Source organism: Colius striatus, chromosome 11 (assembly GCF_028858725.1).
Source record: "Colius striatus isolate bColStr4 chromosome 11, bColStr4.1.hap1, whole genome shotgun sequence".
Classification (NCBI taxonomy): Eukaryota; Metazoa; Chordata; class Aves; order Coliiformes; family Coliidae; genus Colius; species Colius striatus.
The window spans coordinates 7897039-7915939 of NC_084769.1; the positions used below are offsets into that span (position 1 = coordinate 7897039).

At 39.2% G+C, this 18901-nt stretch overlaps 1 protein-coding gene across 1 annotated transcript in view; it reads left to right on the plus strand.

Moving 5' to 3' along the window:
- TMEM163 (transmembrane protein 163) overlaps window positions 1-18901 on the plus strand; it is a 93953-nt gene that overhangs the window by 62540 nt on the left and 12512 nt on the right. Inside the window, exon 5 of the mRNA XM_062004777.1 lies at window positions 13320-13416. Within this exon, the coding sequence (XP_061860761.1) occupies window positions 13320-13416 (97 nt within the window). The remainder of the gene's footprint in view (window positions 1-13319; window positions 13417-18901) is intronic.

Genomic DNA, 18901 nt, shown 5'->3' on the forward strand with positions numbered 1-18901 from the left:
GTGATCTTCTGGGTTGCAAGTAACATGCAGGAAACTTAGAGGTGCTGAACAACTTATTAACAAAGCACTGATCAAGAAATCCAAGAAAGAAGAAGAATGCTGAAATAACTTGAGAAATTATTGTGAATCTCAACAAAAGATGAACATTTATGACCAAAATAAAATCCTTGCAATTCCTTGGTTTTCTTCATAAAAGAAAATTAAGAGGAAGGAACATACTCTGATGTAGCTGAGAAACCAGAGACTGTAAAATATAGTAGACCCACTACCTGTGCACTTTTGGGCCAGGTACATCTTATAACTTCATGGTAAGAGTTTTGTGCAGTGCTGTGCCATAGAGCAGCTGGGATTATCAGTCCAACCCGCTGCTGAAAGCACGGTTGATGAGAGCAGGTTGGCAAGTTAAAGATCTGAATCCAGTCTCCTGTTTTGTGGTTTGAGCGTGGAATGATCACTCTCCTTCCTGCTCTCCATAACCAGTGTACAAATATTCTTGAATATTCTGCCCTTTAGTAAATCTTTACCAACCTAATAGCCTGTTGGGCTGCTGAAGCAAATCTAATTTCTGTTGGAGGGAGAAATTTATTGAAATTAGTGTGGTAACAGTGTTTTTTCGTGTGCATAAACAAACCCAGTAAATGGCAGCAGAAGTAATTTCTTAATAGAAGGCTGAAGCATTAGGGACTTGGAAAAATGTCTCCTGAGAGGTTGAACTAGTAACTAGCTCTACAGCCAAAGGGCACCTCCTTGATCTGTTAAATTCAGGAAAAAAGGACTTGGATTGGAGTGCTGGAACTGTGTGTGAGGAGAAAGGGAGAAATGCCACTAAAAAAGGAAAGATGGAGGAAACAGAGTAACAAACTTCAGGCCCACAGCCTTGTGAAAAAGATGTAAAATATGGATCTTTTTATGTAGAGTTGATTGGAAAGATCTCAAAACTGTCAGCAAAGGAAACATTTCTTGTTTAATTCCCTCTGCTCAGGAAGATGGGACCTCGCTCATGCTAAGTTAATAGAGCCTCCTCAGGTCAAATGGTGTAAATGCTACTTCTTAGGCTACAAAGAAACATCCCTATTGTTGCAGTACAGAGCTACAATCTTACATTTCTGTACAATGTAGCACAGGACTGATTATCTGCTCATGCCTGTAGGATCCATGGCTCTTAGAATTTTTTGGCTACTGGGTTTTGTTTGAGCTTGTATGTTCAGTGTTGCAAAAACTAACTCTGTAAAGCATATTTAACATAGTGATTCTTGACAGTTGCAGCTGGTGTTTATTATATATTATTTAGTTGATAGCACCAAGTGAAATTCTCTGTTTCCCAAGAACTAGTCTGTCAACATCTTTCTTAACCCAGTGCCAGAGTAAATAGGAAACCTTACTCATAATGAGCATTCTGGATTATGCCAAGAGCAGAAAGCTCACATTTATTACACTGTTTTGGTGGCTTTTTAGGTTTTTAGTTTTGTTTTTTTTTTATTGCATATGTCAGATTCCAGCTATTCTTTCCTTTATTGCTGTAATAAGAAAATTAAATTGCATCATAAGCAAATAATTTCTAACCAACTTGTGGCACTATGACATCATACATAATGCATTTATGTTTGTTTAGGTTTCTTTTCCCTTTTTTTGGTGAAACTGTCATCCAAAATACTGGCAGCAATATTAAAATAACAAGAATTAGATGGAGTCTATGGTGTGACAGACATGGGTGCAGGTATCTGTCATACCTCCACCTGCTGCTTGATAGGCTCCTGGATATTTACTCTTAGCTTAGGCAGTATAGCAAGTAGGAATATTAGTATTACAAATATTGCCACAAATCTTTAGCAAGCAGAAGGATACAGCTTTGAACACTTTTTCTTTTAGAACTTTACATCTTCTTTAGGTATGTGACCTTTGGAGAAGCCTAGTCAAGTCACAGAAACATTCTTTCTGGAGCTTAGACTTAAGTAAACAGCAATAATAAAATAATCTGTACAACTTGGTGTATGGTAAGTAGACACCCACTCTGGATTGAATATACATGAAGGAAATGTCCTTGGCTGCGGTGTTTCCTTTGTCAGTGTGGATATCTTATGGATAAATATTCCTTTGACACTTTGTTCTGCTGCTCTTTGTTTTTGTAAGAGATGAGAAATCAGGTGTGTATATGATATCCTTCTTCAGTTGCTAGGGGAAATGCTGTGTGGCTTCGCAGAATGATACCTTACTGCTTTGCACTACATTGTCTCTTTGGATTGCAAATCTTACTTCTGCTCTATAATCTCTTGTCCAGTTATTTATGGTCTAATCTAGGGCACTCCAGAGGCTTTTATCCTGCCAGTGATTTCACTTTGAGGTTGATCACTGGAATTTTCCTTTATGACTTTATTACCACTGCAGATTTTGTAAGGAGCCATCACCATCACTGCCTCCTGCAGGGCTGTATCTGCTGGTAAAGGAGGCAGGCACATCCACATGGCTGCAGGGCAAATGTGGGGAGTTAGTGCCTGGTGAGTTTATATAAAGACTTCTTTATTACTGCGAAAACGTGATGACAGGTGAGACCTTAAGATGGAGTGAGCCTCTCCTTCCAAAGTAATTGTACCCCTTTTTTCTCTCTTGCTGTCATTCAGATGACACCACTTGAGAATATTTACACCAGGGTTTGGTCACGGAGAGCCTTACAGAAGTTACAGTGAATACACATTAATTAACATACATCTATTACATATAGACATGCAATGTGGGGATAGTCACATATCCTACTCTTGTACCCAAAGCATAAAATAATTAGAAAACACCTTTTATGGGAGGAAATGACTGACAAAATGCCAGGTTAGCTCTGGCTCTTCTTTCTTTCCTTCTGATTCAAATAAGAGAGCGTGCTGATCTGATAGTTGCAGGGTATATTCTCTCTTGGTTCACAGAATTTAAAACCCCTAATTTTCCACTGTTAGTACTGTGTTTAAATTTTGATGTGCCGTTGGGCTTTGCTGCGCTGGTTCGCCCGACTAAATGAGCACCATCTATTTAGGTAGTGTTGAATGAAAATAATCCTCTTAATGCAGACCCAACATATCAGTCACACTGAAAAAAATGTGGATAATTTTATCTATGCCATACATACGAAAGAGGCTGGAAGCACAGATGGTAAAATCCTCACCTACCCACAGTTCAGGGCAAACCTCTGTGGCTGGAGGAAAAACTCTTTTGTGATGAGTGAACAGGATAGCTAAGTGATCTGGAAAAAGAAGTCAAATGCATGGAGGTGGCCTACAAACTGCAAATAGCTAAGAACCTACCTCTGCCGCTCCTCTTTAGTTCTCAGCAACCATGAGTTGGTCCTCATGTAACACATGCCTGTCTCTCCTACCCAGTGCAGCACAGTGCAGAGTTGGCAAAGCAAATCTTCACCTAGACTTGGATATTTGCTTTGTAAGAGGCTGAATGTAGTTTCTTTTTCACCACACTGAAAAGTTCTAAACCATTCTCCTGAAATATGAAGCCAAAATGCTGCATCCAGGCACAGTGCTAGATACAAGTTTTTGAGGTTCCTTAGGTTGACTTATTAAACTGCATCATACCTCCAGAAATCCATTATCCCGTCTTCAGGCAAAAGTGAAGCAATCATAAACTTTGCTCTTATCCAGGCAGAAATGCATGTATACATACATTTATGCATGCACACACACAAAATGCTCACACATAGGATTTATATTAAATATGAAAGAGCAAATGTATATATTTATACATTCTAAAATCTGTTTCTAAAAGTGTGGCATCTGTAGACTTGGCAGTGATCTTAATGGAGATAGATCCAAAATCTATTTAATTTATGAATGCCTTTCCTTTTACTTCACTGGTAGTTGATTAGGCAGCATTTGTGTATGTTGCCTAGTATTTACACATAGTGGTATATATATATAATCAGGGATATAGTGTTGTTCTGTACTGGAATTTGAAAATCACCATAAAAATGAATATTACATATGTTCTCAAAAGGCTTTAATTTCCAACTTCGGGGGAGTGACAAAATCTTTCATCACCTGCTCGGAGCAGTGTCCAGCTCTTCACAAGCGGAGAGAGGGTGATTGTGAGGCAGGTGTACCATAAATGCAATTGTACATTCTGTGCAGACCGGGAACTAGAAAATAGGTCATAAGAGTTGTAGAAATGTCTGTTAGCTTTTACTGGCAGATGTTTAATACCTGGAGAATCAGATTATTTATGGAACTGTTGCCTGAATTCAGCTGCATGATTTTAAAGGTAGTAAATATCCTGTTCTGCAATGACTTAGTGCAACTCCTGAGGATAATAAACATTTTAGAGGGCCTATAACATTTTTTACATGAAATGGATCCCTAGCATTGCTAATCTGAGTCTCAAATACAAACAGATTATCCCTTCCCTCTTCTTGAAGAAGAGGTTGGACCGTGTGATGACACAGTATATTTTTTAATATAATAGTTGAGAAATCGGCTTTCAATGATAATTTAGACTATTGCTTGACTTCTCTTTACTTTGTAAACTGTGAGTTTTCTGTTTGGTTTTGGATTTTTTTTATGATGAGTAAAAGCAGTAGCTGTAACGATGCTGATCTGGATTCTGGCAGTTGGAGCTGGATTATGGAACATGTGTGATGAACAGCGAGCTCACTTTCACTCCTTTCAAAGTGCATCTTAAAGTGACTCTATTCCCTCTTCACTCAGCAACAGGCAGGTGTAAATACCTTGAATGACAGTGATTCTGCAGAGTTTGGTGTGTAAGCCTTTCTCAGTAACTATATCTGATAATAGATGGTCTACACTGCAAACATAAACAAGCAATATAACTAATTGGATAGAAAGAAGCTTAAGATTAGCAGTAGAGCATGACAAAGAAGCAGGAATCTCAGGACTGAGGCTAGTATTGCATCTTTTACCTGTGTTACAGTAATATGCCTCAGTGGCTAGTAATTGTTCTTTTTAGTATAAGCCCTTTAAGGGGTTTATGAGGCAGTTTTTGCAGACTTCACAGTTCTAGATGTCACTCTAATTGAAAAATGTGCATTCCTAGCACAGCTGCTTCGGCCTCTTTACATACTCTTCCTTGGTGGTGGGGATGGTCCTTGCTCATATCTTATTCCTCACTTGTGTGACAGCATATTAGGATGTGTAGATGGGAAACAGAGGATGTTTTGGAAAAGAAGGTAGCTGTGAGGAAAAGAGAAGCTGTGGGTCTCAGAACATGGATTGCAGTGGAAATCAAGGGAAAAGAAAGCAGAGAGAAGCCCACATCTGCAACATTCCCAGATGTCTCTTGTCCCAAACGACTGAATCAAACCCAACACTTCCAGCACCATCACTCCAAAACACCCTCTGACTTTCTCTTTCCATATTCTTTGTCCACTGACTTAGTTCTGAGTTCTCTTCCACCTTCTTCCTCATCGGCCTACTGGTTTGTCACCAGAAAATCATTTGTTGGTGACCAAAAATTGAGCTTTTTCTTCCTGAGTTCTCACCCTTTTGAGTATCAGCATTCAGTTCTACCTGTGCTTGAAAATCTTGTTCTGGCTGTGACTGGGATTTTATACTTGGCTACTGTAATGAGACTATAATACAAATATTACATGAAAGTAGGCCTAGCTTTGTTTAAGCAGGCTGACTGCCTCTCATCTGGAAGAAATGTGGTGCAGATTATTGCAAGCTCCAAGTTGCTAATGAAGGAGCATTCATAGAATGTACTTTATATTTGGTTATGTAAGAGGGAATGAAAACAGGAGTACCAACAAAGCAAAGAGATACAAAAGGGTTCTTGTCATGCACCTAGACTCAGAAGATAATTGAACAAAATGTAGAGAGAAATACAGGATTAGAAAATGAATGAATGAATACTGTGTGCTTAAACATATCTTCCCAACTCCTGACATAGCAAAAGTCTCTTGGGCAACGGCCTTGCATGTTGTGCCATCAGGCTTCCCCTGAATAATTCCATACATGACAGTCACTCTGTCACCCACTAATACCAAAATCCTTTCCAGTCATAGGAAAATGGGATTTAGCACATTTATACATTTTAATAAATTAATTAATGATATAATTGAATTTTTTTCTAACTTAAACTCCTGAAGTTTCATTAGTGGGTTTATTCAGAGATTAAGTCCTGTATCTATCATAGAGCTGATTTGCTCAGCTTTACTGGAAAAGCTCACATTGCTCCTGAGCTTACAGCTCATATTGCACTTATTGGCCTGCAGTTCATTTTAATGCTAAGCTGCAGTTCTTTGCAAAATAATAGTTTTAGCACTGCCTCTTCACTCCAGTGGTGAAAATGGCCTGTAGAGATATTAACGTTTCCTTTCCTGAGGACTGTTAGGAGCCATTAGTGCTGAAAGATCTTGACAGGGCCTGCAGAGATAAAGATTTTGTGAATAAAAATTCATAGGATCATAGGATGATTTGGGCTCAGGAGGTCCCTAGCTCAGGCTCTTGCTCAAAGCAGTCAGCTGTGAGATTAGAATAGCTTTCTCAGAACTTTATCCACTCAAGTCTTGAAAACTTTCAAGGAGGGAGACTTTGCAACCTCTCTGGATAAACTGTTCCACTATACCCATGGTGGAAAACTCTTTTATCTTAAATATGTCATGGTAAGATTCTTAGCAACCAAGAAAATACGGATATAAAATAAACTAGATTAAACCAGCCCTTGGAAGGTAGGAGAATTGTATGTAGGAATTAGTATTATCTATTACCTATGGTATTGTAGCTTCCAGGGAAATGGATGAGGAACAGAAGCTTGTTTTGATGGCAGGTTTACAAGTGTGAGAATGTAGTTCCTACCTGAAGGATATTAATATAAAGACTAATGGTTTGTAATGTCTTTTTCTCCCGTTTCTCTTTGTCATGTTTACTTCTGTGATGAAATCATTTAAAATATTTTCCATTACTAGGGTAAGCAGCATTTTCAATGAATAAGGTAAGTGGTAAAAGAAAGATTTTCTTTTCACAGGGGGAACAATTGATCAACAGAACAACCTCCCCAGGGATGTGCTAGAGTCTCCACTGCAGGAGGTTTATAAGATGCAATTGGACAGGATTGCTGAGTAATCTCATCTAGGCTGTTTCCCATTAAAGCTTGGACCAGGTGATTTTTTGAGGTCCTTTCAACCTTAGGCTGTTCTATGGTTCTGTGAGGTTCTTTACACTGGTAAAAGTCACACAAAACCAGATAACCCATATAATCAGAAAAGATCAAGTAATCTAAAATACATCAATGAGTAAAAAAGGTGGGATAATAGTGTAGTAATTGGCAAGAAGGTTTTGCATATTGCATATTAGAATCATAGAGTGATAGGGGTTGGAAGGGACCTTTAGAGATCAACTAGTCCAACCCCCCTACAGAAGCAGGTTCACCTAGATCAGGTTGCATAGGAACATGTCCAGGTGGGTCTTGAAGACCTCCAAGGAAGGAGCCTCCACAACCCCTCTGGGCAGCCTGTGCCAGGGCTCCCTCACCTCACAGTGAAATAGTTTTTTCTTATATTTAAGTGGAACTTTTTGTGTTCCTGCTTCATCATATTAGGTGTATTGTAAATGGTAACAAAGCTGGGAAGTAATTAGACTGATGCTGACAAACTTGTTTTCTTGGACACTGTGTTAATATATTTCAGGGACTATGTTAATGAAATTGAAGTGTGATGGTATAATAGGTTCTGGGATGCAACACTCATACCCCCGGGTACATCAGACCCCTTTCCCTCTCTACTGCCCAAACAAGCTGCCTCTGTGATCCTTTAAATGAAAGTTAACACATTTTTGCAGGTTGTATTTGTATGCATGACAATTTTTTTCCTGAGTCCTTAATTCTGTTGCACAGCCTTTGCTGAATATGAGAGCAGGTTGACTTGAGAGGAGTAATTACCAATAGCTTTGTTATGAACCCTTGTTGGTACTGTGTCACTACATTCCATTTGCAGGAGGATAATTAAGAAGGGAAGCATCTTGCAGTGGCTATTTTATAGCAGTCAATTGAAATGAAGAAAACTGTTGTCACACTGGTGTAGCTTACCTCAACTTCTTTACAGGTAGTACATAGCAGAGCTTATCACTGGGGGTGTAGGTGTGACTGTAATATCTATTTTTAGTTTTAACAAAATATTGCAAAACAAGTAGCTGGGAGTCCAAATCTGCAGTCTAGGGGCTGACTGATGCTTACATGGAAGAACAATCCCTTTGACTGGAACGAGTCAAGTCCTGTGAAGAGCAGCCAGTGTGGCAAGAGCCATGCTAAAGGTCTGCTTTATTTTGTTAAAGATTCATCACCATCGAGATCTGGGTGAGATTAGTCTTCAGTTCTATGATGGAAATGTTACAGAATTTTAGTCTGATCACTACCTGTAAAGAATTGCAACAAATAATTACAAACGTAGGACGGAATTAAGGATAAATCCCTGAATTAGAAGGCTGTTTGCTGTGTCTGCTGGATTCAAATGGATTGAATAGTTGCACTTTTTCTCCTTAGGAAATAAATTTTCCAATGAAAGAAGAAAAAAATGTTAAGTTACTAACAGCAGCTTGAACATGGACAGTTTTGTGGAGGTGGAAGTCCCTGAATCTTAGTAGTTCTCAAAGCTGCTTAAAAGCCATAAAGTTATGCAAAGTAACAATATTTCATGTAAGGAAAGACTGTCAGCTTCTTACAGTGATACATTTCCTTGTGTGATTTCCTTATGAGTTGTAAGAATTTGTTGTCCAAGTGAAGAATTGTGTCTATTAGAGCACCATACAAGGAATGTGTTACGGAGAAGATGAGATGGCAGCTGTTATGTCACGTAATACAGTTACACTGATCTTATTTTGACGGGTGTGAGTGCAAATATCCGGGACTGGTTTGATGGAAAATGGATATTTATGGGATCATATAAATATAAATGAGTGGTATATGGGTTGTGCTGCTTTCAGAAGAGTGTCTTTTGGAAATTGTCATGTTGTAGCACACACAGAACCAAGATTTAGATTGGAGATGTGAGTTTAGTTTTTAGGGTTTAGACATAATCATGTTTCTGAATTCCCCTGGAAGAAAGCTGGGAGTAAGTGACACTTAACAGCTGTAAAAAGTCTCTGTCAGTTTTGAAAGTCAAAAGAATTTAATTCTTGATGCTTAAGGCTGCAGTACAGCTGATTTAACAGTATGTTTCATCTGTGACAAAGTTATATTGAAGACCTGACAAAACTGATGGGTTCATTTTTCAAAACAACAAATTATGCTTTATCTTCTGTATTTTCAGATAGAACTACTGTGTCAAAAACACACCAAGAAGTATCTTTGGCAGATCGTGATCTGCTGAAAGAAGACTAAGTAGTTTCAGTGTTAAATCATAGTATTAAATTCTCTTTACTGACAATTTAATGATTTTTTTTTTCCAAAGGTTTAATTAGTTTTACGTTCCCAGTGTTGTTATTTTAAAAAAAAAAGAACCAGCTTTGAAAGTTGGAGCTTTAGTTGACCTAAAAGTTGATTACTGCCTGGATATCAGAGATGCTTTCATCTTATCCTTTCTGAATTAGTCTGTTATTCCTTAAACTACACTCTGTTCTGAAAGATTGCAGAAAGCTTGTTGCTTCTGAAAGTAAAGTTATGGTTTTCCATTATGTTTTAAAATGTTTTGGCTAAATTGTCTCTGTTCCTCTTTTTAATTAGGAGCAACAAATTACATGGAACTGAGGAAAATTCCAGTTTCATGCATTCTTCATTAAATCTTTCCTGTTGCCTTCCAAACTTGTAGTAATGAATTATTTTCTGTAATCAATAAATTAAATCTCTGATGATGTAGTAGATACTTAGTAAGAAGCTCTTGTACTGACTCAGGTCATGTTTCTTTCATAGCTATGAAAGAAACACGTGATCTCCAATAGCAGTGGTCCTGGTGACATATGATATGTGAAGTGTTCATCGTGGGTGTAACTGGTCAGAGAGCAAGAAGATACCAATGTTCTGGAATATGAAGGCATTGGCTGGACCATCAGTTACTCCAGTGTCTGAATTGCTGACAGTGTTGGTGGAGGACCTGGAGATTGAGAAGCATTCATTACACTTTGGTGATTCCAAGCCAGAGCTATCTGTAAAATCTTCACTAGGGTTTCAGTCAAACCTTGCTTCTTTATAACTCTTCTTTCATTAATTTTTATGGCTACTTCTGAGTGGACTTGAGCTTGTTTAGAAACAGGAGTTGGCTCATCTAATTTAATTGAACGTTATTAACAAATCTGCGTTTGCCAGCAACCTTGGCACTAACACCCCTCGTGTGCAGTTGGAAACACTAGTTACAAAGCAGACGAGTAATTGGTAGCAGATGGAAGTTAGCAGGCTTGTATTAAAGTTTCTGTTGTGTAATGCTTTGCAAGTAAAGCAAGCCATCAATAACCAACTACAAATTACTTATTATGTACTACAGTTAAAAAATTCAGATGAAATTTTGGAGCTTCCTTACTTTACACATTTGTAGTTGAATTTTGCATGGTTTGTAGTTTTGATAGAAATCGTTGTTCTGGTAAAAGAGACTGAAAGAAAACGCTATGAAGTATTTTGTTCTAGTGGTTTTGCAGGTAAATTGATACACTCAAGATGGCAAGAAACATGTGTTTCTGTACTGAAAGTACTGTGCTATTACTCACAAATTTTGCATGGCTGTGGATTCCAAAAGCCAGTGTATGACGGCAAAGCTAGACTTGCCAAATATGATAACTGAAAGCTGATTCAAGCTTCAGCCTCCATTTCTCTGCTATTAATACTCTTGTCACTGTTATTAACATTTTCCTTTTTTTCTCTCTAATTTCAGCTATTTCTGGTTAAGTAGGTGTATGGGAATTCTTTTGACGTAGGAAAACTGACATAGGGAAAATGAAAAACAGCTCAATCTGTTGGCTTGGGCAAAGATGAAAATGTTAGGCTTGGATGGTTGCAAAGCTTACAGAGATTACCCTGAACTCTCCAACATACACGAGAACCAAATCAAACCAATGGCCAGGGCAAGTGCTGCTTCCCTGGACACATTAGACTTGTACCATCCAGACTCCTGTCATGCCCTTAGGGAATATTTGCCTAGCTAGGCTAAGGGGTGGGGATGATGCTTTACTATATTCTCTTTCCCATACTCTTGGCATTCAACAATACATAGTGGCACAAAGAAGTTTAATCCATTGTTTCCTATTCACAGATTTGTGGCTGTGTTGGTTTAAGCCTTCTGGGAATGATAATAGAAAAGCTTTTCTTTTACTGTTGCTTTCAGGTGACATGTTGGCATATTCTTGCATGAACTGTATGTATCTTATGTCAGCTTGTCACTGGCTCTGCAAATGGCCTTAGGCAAGTCAGCCAACTTTTGTGGACCAGTTCTATGTTCAAGTTACCTAATGCCTGCATTTGTCACTGGCCATGAGCAGAACTTGTAATACGTTTCTATACGGTTATGGCAGTGCTAAATATTACAGAATATTACAGAACACACAGAGGTGGAATTGGAAAGTTTGGAATTTGATCAAACAAGGTTTTTTTAGTCTGATTCAAATTTGAGCTAAAAATGGCTCTGGACAGATCTCTGTGCTGTGATCCATTCAGATAGAGTGAAAATGCAAAAAAAGAACCTAATGGAGACGAGGGACCTGCTTGCAAGTATGCAACAGAGCAGAATTTTGCTCATTGCTTTTGGAAGCTGAACTTTCCTCCCACCCATATTACCATTTGATGTTTACCTCTTGGCTGCAGGATTGCAGAGAATCCACCCTGTGAGTTTCTTCCTCTATTGCAGATGATGAGCCAGATTTTTGTTCTTGTGAGTCTAGGGGAAGGACTCCAGAGCAATTAGGCTGTCATGAGCCCTTTCTTTCAACTTTTTGCAACAGGTTGTGTTTAACTAGAATGAGGGCTGTCTTGCAGTTTACTACAAAGAAGTTAAACATCTCTGTTAAAACTGATCTGTTGGAGCTTTGCCTATCTGAGAGGAGCACCTCATCTGGCATAGCTAGATGAGGCTATGTTGCCTCACCTCCTGTGTTGCTAGGAAGGATGTGAGCCTCTATGTTGTCTGTATTCCTCTGTAGAAGGGAAGCCCCTTTACTGATGACTTGTCTATAGGATTATGGGGATTGTCCACAGCATAGTTTGGTGTTTGTTTATGTTGGGGATTAAAGTGATCAGCTACTCTTCTGACCCAAGGCAGAGCAATGCCAGTTCAACTGCAGTCTCTAGGTTGAACCTGATGTAAATATTACGTGTGCTGCCAACCTCCAGATGGCCTGATGTCTGAGTTGTTGAGAACAGTAACATGCAACTGGAATGCTTATAGCATCTGTAAACTGAGCTAACAGAGAGACCCCAAATGATTAAACACAGAGGAGATACAACTTTTGAAGAAAAAAAGGGTACATGTAGATATCACTTCTTAACTATTTCATGCTTTAAACATTAAAATTGCTCCTACTGTTTATCTGTTTATGGTGATAGAATTTTATATGAAGAGCTATTACCAAAATGTAATAGACTGCCTGTTATTGTTTGTGCAGTGGAAATCAAAGCCTTCTATCCAGTAAATTTCATAGTGAGAAGAACTCCATCTCAGAATATTAGTCCATATATTTGAACAAGAGCAGGAGATTTCTTCTTTCCTATGAAGTTCTGGATATGTTATGAGCTTTTTAAGCCTCATTGTGCATGAGTCCTACACTAAACTTAATCTCTTTATCTTCCCATCTTTAACTCATTTTTTTCCTTTTATAAGACAGGACTGTAAGCTCTGCAGAGCAGGATAGAGACTCTAATTCTGCATAGCACCTAATCTGATGATGTTCTGATCCTTGTTTAGGTATTGAGAGACCCCTGGATAGCCTGCAAAGTGATGCACCTAACTTGCTGATTTCTTTTGATGTCCACACTTAAAATACTGATTTTCTTGGCAATTTGGGGAGGAAACAGATGTATCAGGTCCTGTTATGCTACTAACCAGATTTACCAGACATTTGTCCTGCTTTGGTAAAGAGAACAAATTCCCTTCATTTTTTTCCATTCCAAGGTCAAAACAAAGGAAAACAGACCAGTAGAGCACTCTGATAAATGATGAGGAGCAAAAGAGACATCTTTCTCACTCTGAAACACTATCTTCTTGCATATTATCCAGACTTTAAGAACTGGAGAGGAACTGGGCATTTCTTTTTATTCTCTTCTTTAATTCAAGTCGCTATTTTAGCTCCTTAAGATTTTTCTATTAGTAATGTTCTGTTGTGTGTTATTCTTCAGCAGTGGGAGAATTGACAATACAAATGAGTTCTTAACATTTCTTTATTTTTCTCTTCCTTTGCCAGAGCTTGTGTAATCTTGGGTGTCATATTCCTCCTGTCATCTATATGTATCGTGATTAAAGCTATCCACGATCTTGCGAAGAAGGTGCTTCCAGAAGTGGTAAGGTGATTCATGGCCTTGAAAATGTTCTCTTTCTTCCCTAAACTGCCAATGATGGCTTGACCCCATCTCATCTTCCCCATGGTTACCTTTATGGGCCAAATATTTCTCAGCCTAATCATTTACAGCTTATATACAAGATTGGAGGGATTCACTTACAGAGAAGATCTCTCTGGGGGCAATGAAGGTAGTAGAATTTCATGAGGAGAATGTTTCCACAGTTTACTGCTCCTATGGCTTCAGGATTTTATTTTTTATGTGGGGAAAAAAAATGTATTTTTGGATTGTATTTTTTTGTTTTCCAGCTCTTGCCTCCAATTCCAGAGCCTATGTACGAGTGGCAGGAATGAAACAGGTGAGGGGAGCATGCTGGGTGAAAGAGCTGGCTTTCTGACTGGCTCACCATGGAGCATCACAAAGGGCTTTTCTCCTGCTCTCTGCTTTCTTTTTGGTTATGAAAGCCAGCCCCTACCTGGCCTACAGAGCAGTTCTCCCCATCAGCCTTTCTCTCAGCTCTGCTCTGTCCTGTCCTGCTTGCTTCCTTTCAGTATGGGGTATTAACTTCCCTGAGCTCCACTCATCCAAACCAGCTTCTCACTGGGAGAACTATTTGGCAATGGTTCCATTCTCAGAAGATTCTTCCTAATGTGCTCAAACAAAATGAGGCTTCAGCCATATATCCAAACTGACTTGTACCCATTGTATTCAGCTTTCATGAAGTTTGGTCTGTTTGTAAGTGCACACAGACTTCCACATCAGGGCTTCACCCTGCTGAGTACCGTTCTCAAGGCATCACTAGAGAGAAACCTAAACTCCACGTTTTCAACCAGGAGATGGAGGCAGAGCTGGAAAAAAAAAAAGACAATGGAATTTCAACTTTTTACCTACTGTTAGCAGTGCAGATGATCTACTGGGTCCCGTGTTCTCAGCTTCCAAGACCCGGGCAACTGCACAAAGCTTATTTTAAATAGTTTAGTGAAATTTGGGCAAGATGGGTAGCATAACAAAAGCACATGAGCTACTTCATCACTGAATTGCAGTCAGGTACATTGTTTGACCACGGGTGATTCATATCCTTTTTGCATTTTACTTGTTTTCTTGTCCTCATAGTTTACTGCCTTCTCAGCTCTGCCAGTGTAACAGCATACGTAGCTGTTCAACAGCCTGGTTCTGTCAAAATGATCTAGGTTAGCTTAAACACTTTTAAAAGCTGGTTCTTAAACTCAACCAAAACATTTTGACAGAACTGGGTTAGGGAATGAGCATGGATGCCATGGTGCCAGTAAGGCTGAAGGAGATCCTGTTAGGGCTGAGACGAGATCTTACAGTGACAGCCAGCTAAAGAACAACCTCTTAACTCGACTGTACCCAAACAGTGCATTCAGCTACCATTACAGGTACTATCTACAGGTGAGGGCTCTGTGTCTTACCTGGGGTGTAATGTCTCCTATTTGCAGCATTGAAGTTATTTATGACTTGCAGACATGTTATACTTCCTCATTTTTAATTTTTCAACTGTATTTACAACAGGAAATCAGAGTTACAGAAAGGTATCCACAAAGAGAAGATCCCATTACATTTCAAGTGTCCTGTAAGAATAATTTATACAGATCCCTCTTGTCACAGGCTGCCTTGGATTCAGACTTTGGTGCACTAAAACTGTGTCAAGTAGGTAAAAGTTAGAGTGGATATTGCTTACATTTGACACAATATCAAGATAAATACATGATTTTGTTCCTGTGACATCAGGCTGACTGGTCTCACCCGTTTAAGCTCTCAAGTACTATCAACAGCTTGAAAGATATATCTGGCAGGGCATGGACTGTGGCTGAGTAGTGACAGGGTAAAAGCCACATGCACACATGTAAGGAATTTTCCTTCCTTGCAATGGTTCCTGGAAACTAGGTTAGAACAAGGGATGAAAAAAGACGGTACTTCTGTTCAGTGTCTCTTAAATGACATAGCAAGGATTCTCATTTCAAAGTCTTTCAGCACATCTCACTCTGGGAAACTGATTCAGCAAGGGGTGCATGGCAAGTGAAATGTCTCTGCATGGGCTAAGAATAACCTTGAAAAGTGGAGACAGAGAACATCGTAACTGCCACAGGTCACGGCCAGTGAGGTGTTACCCCTCAGAGGTGCCACATTAAAAGTAGTTGGGGGAAAGGGATATTGTTTAATAGAAACCTTTTTAGTTGCTCGAGCTGTGCCTACATCTGATGCTGATGTTCTGTTTGTGTAATGCTCCCTCAGCTACTTTGTGCCTCAGCAGAAATAGTCACTCTTCCCAGTTGCTTAGGTCATTGCTCATCGAGTAGAGTCTCAGCTAATCTGCAGCTCCCCAGGCAATATCATTAGCATCTTGGCAGAGTGGAAGTCTGCTCAAATTGATTTAATCAGTAAGGGGGAGAAGTTTCTGCCTCTATTCTTTTATCTAGGGTGCTGTCTTCTGCTTCTTGCACCACCAAGGAACTGTCATGCTAATGATACTGATTTCTGTAATGTCTTACAGTGTAGTTTAACTGTAATGTACAGATTTAAACAGAAAAAGAACAACATAATGAGGTAACCAATTCTGCATCAAAATAGTGACCTGAAATATTTTCTGATGATGGTTTCTGTGTTACTGAGGTTTCATATTAACGTGCTAGTCTGAGGCCAGGGAAGTGTCCTCACAGTGTGAGCACAAACAGAAAAGGAAGACCAAGGAAAGGTAGAGTAACTCCACTGGTGTGCCAAACTGGTGTAACACTAGGGTGAAGAGTTCTGCTCTAGAGTCAGAGGAAGTATGCTTCAACATCAATTTCTCATGTGAGTCATAGCCACATGATTAGTTTTGGTGCAGTTTACATCTTTATTGGTCTTTCCTTGAAACCAAGGTTGTTGAAGATGGGGCTACTTTTGAAAGGGTCTCGTGAGGTTTTAGATGCGTGAATTCAATTTTAAGGGACTAAAATTTTACTGTGGCTAAAATCCAACTGGGAAATGTTGCTCTTGGTGTTCAGATGCTGAACACAAGGCTACTGTTGTCAGTCTCAAAGACAGAAATGGTTTGGAACGCATTGCTCTAGTGTTTGTGAAGGACTCAAGGTTAATATGATGTTAGCACAGAGCAACATGACTGATTGCATCCTTCTCAGAACTATAAAGTCTCTTTTACTTTTTCATTTGTGGTAAACCACAGCGACTTTGTCAGAGTTGAAAACCGGGAGCACTTATTTCTCTGAGTTCATTTTAATTTGCCTGAGTTTTGGAGAAAACAGTATGATGTGGACAAAGTTAATTTAAGAAGTGCAACAAATTAACCAACTAAATATCTGCTTGCTAATTGTAAGGTGCTGTGGGTAAAAGCCTAAAAATATAGTCACTTCGGAGTGATTCTGATAATTATATAAAGGTCATTGTTTTTCTTGCATGATACATTGGTTACATATCTGTCAGTGCATGAAGCAAGAAAGAGATTTCCTTGGAAAGGATTTATCAGATCTTTAATATAGAGATTCTTTTGTCCTTGGAGTGCATCTCAGAAGAGTTGCTTTCATGAAAATGCTACCAATAAGAAAAGATAGAAAATTCACATGACTGAGAAATCATTTGGAGTGGTTTTCCAAATGTTTTGAACACAGATCTTTCACAGAATCATAGAATGGTAGGGGTTGGAAGGGACCTTTAGAGACCATCTAGTCCAACCCCCCTGCAGAAGCAGGACCACCTAGATGAGGTCACCCAGGAACATGTTCAAGCTGGTTTTGGAGACCTTCAAAGAAGGGGCCTCCACACCCTCCCTGGGCAGCCTGTGCCAGGGCTCCCTCACCTCAGCAGTGAAATAGTTTTTCCTTATATTTAAATGGAACTTTTTGTGTCCCAGCTTCATCCCATCACCCCTTGTCCTGTCACTGGATACAACACAAAAAAGTGCTCCCCCAACCTCCTGACACCCACCATTTTGATATTTGAAAATATTAATGAGATCCCCCCTCAGTCCCCTCCAGGCTGAACAGCCCCAGTTCCCGCAGCCTTTCCTCATAAGGAAGATGCTCCTGTCCCCTGATCATCTTGGCAACCCTTTGCTGGCCTCTCTCCAGCAGTTCCCTGTCCCTCTTCAGCTGGGGGAGCCCAGAACAGGACATAGGGATGAGAAAGCCTGACAGCCCCTCAAGATTCAAGGGATAGTGGTCACCAGGGATATATATACAGATAAGTGATATTTATACAGAACTTTGTAGATGCCATCTACTGCAGTTCACAGCAAGTTCAGATATTGCCAGATAGTTCAGATATTCAGATATTGTTGGGTAAACTTAGGTTTTACCCTGTGCTCAGTACTTTGTTTTACAATTAAAAAGAAGCCTGCCCTGAAAGATGACATGCTGTGTCAAGAGAGTTGGCCAGTGAATTAATTATACACTCACTATATCATTCTGTATTTCTATTAATTATACACTTACTGTCATGGGGAAAAGTTTCTTTTGAAGTAATTGAGAGACATTTTAATCCTCTGGGTTTAAAATACAATCCATTCTGCTAGTGTTTTCAATGTTTGCAAAGCAGAATAGTGTTTTCCAACAAGTGATCCACAGGATTGTGCCGCTTATTGTGTTTTTAAGCAAATTAATTTGTGAAGTCAAAGCTCACAGGGCTGATGATAAAGTAGTCTTTGTCCAAAGAGTCTGGAAACCGCCAATATTGAATATATACAGTGAGAAGTGCAATGGACTTTTTTTTCCTCTCACTTTTTCAAAGCTTTGGACTTTTAGTGAGCATCAGCAAAGGTGTTGTGAGTGTCAGATTTTTGGACAGAGACACAGACATTTGTGATGCATGTGCTGTACAATGGATCTGCCCAAACACTTTGTATATGTTTGCAGTGAGGAGCAGCTGTGAATATGCAATTGTACACCTGGAAAACTTGAAAAAGTATGGAAAGAACACAAAATCCAAAGAAAACAATTTTCTTACAGGAAAAGAGAGGTGTGCCATTAATGTGTGGGAGCCTTGCAGAGACTTCTGTGGTGTTCTGTTTCCTGTATAGCTCTGAGTTTCTTGTATATCTGTGAATCCTTATTCTTTGAAAGTCTGCTTCAGCAGTGATTTGTTTGGTTTCATATCATTGACCCCTGAGGAAATATTTTTCACTGATTAAATCTTTCTCTTCCCTCCTCCCTTCCCAGCTTTCTCTCTCCCCTTTTCCTTTGTTCTTTATACACTTACTGGAGGTGTTAGAAGGAGTAGGCCAGCTGCTTTTCCTTCTGAGGTGTTTGGAATGAAGATTTCTGATAATTTTAGCTGTTGTTCAATACCTCAGACTTAGAAAGCTCACCAGTATTTGACATTTGGAGTATGAAACCTTCATTCTGTTTATCTTTCCACTTAGTTTTAAATGAGTATTTCTCAGATTGTGAAATTCAAGGTCTTCTTTTTCTAGAATGATGAGTGTTGAACTGAAAATAGAATCACTTTTCCTGGCTCAGAAACGATTTGTGAT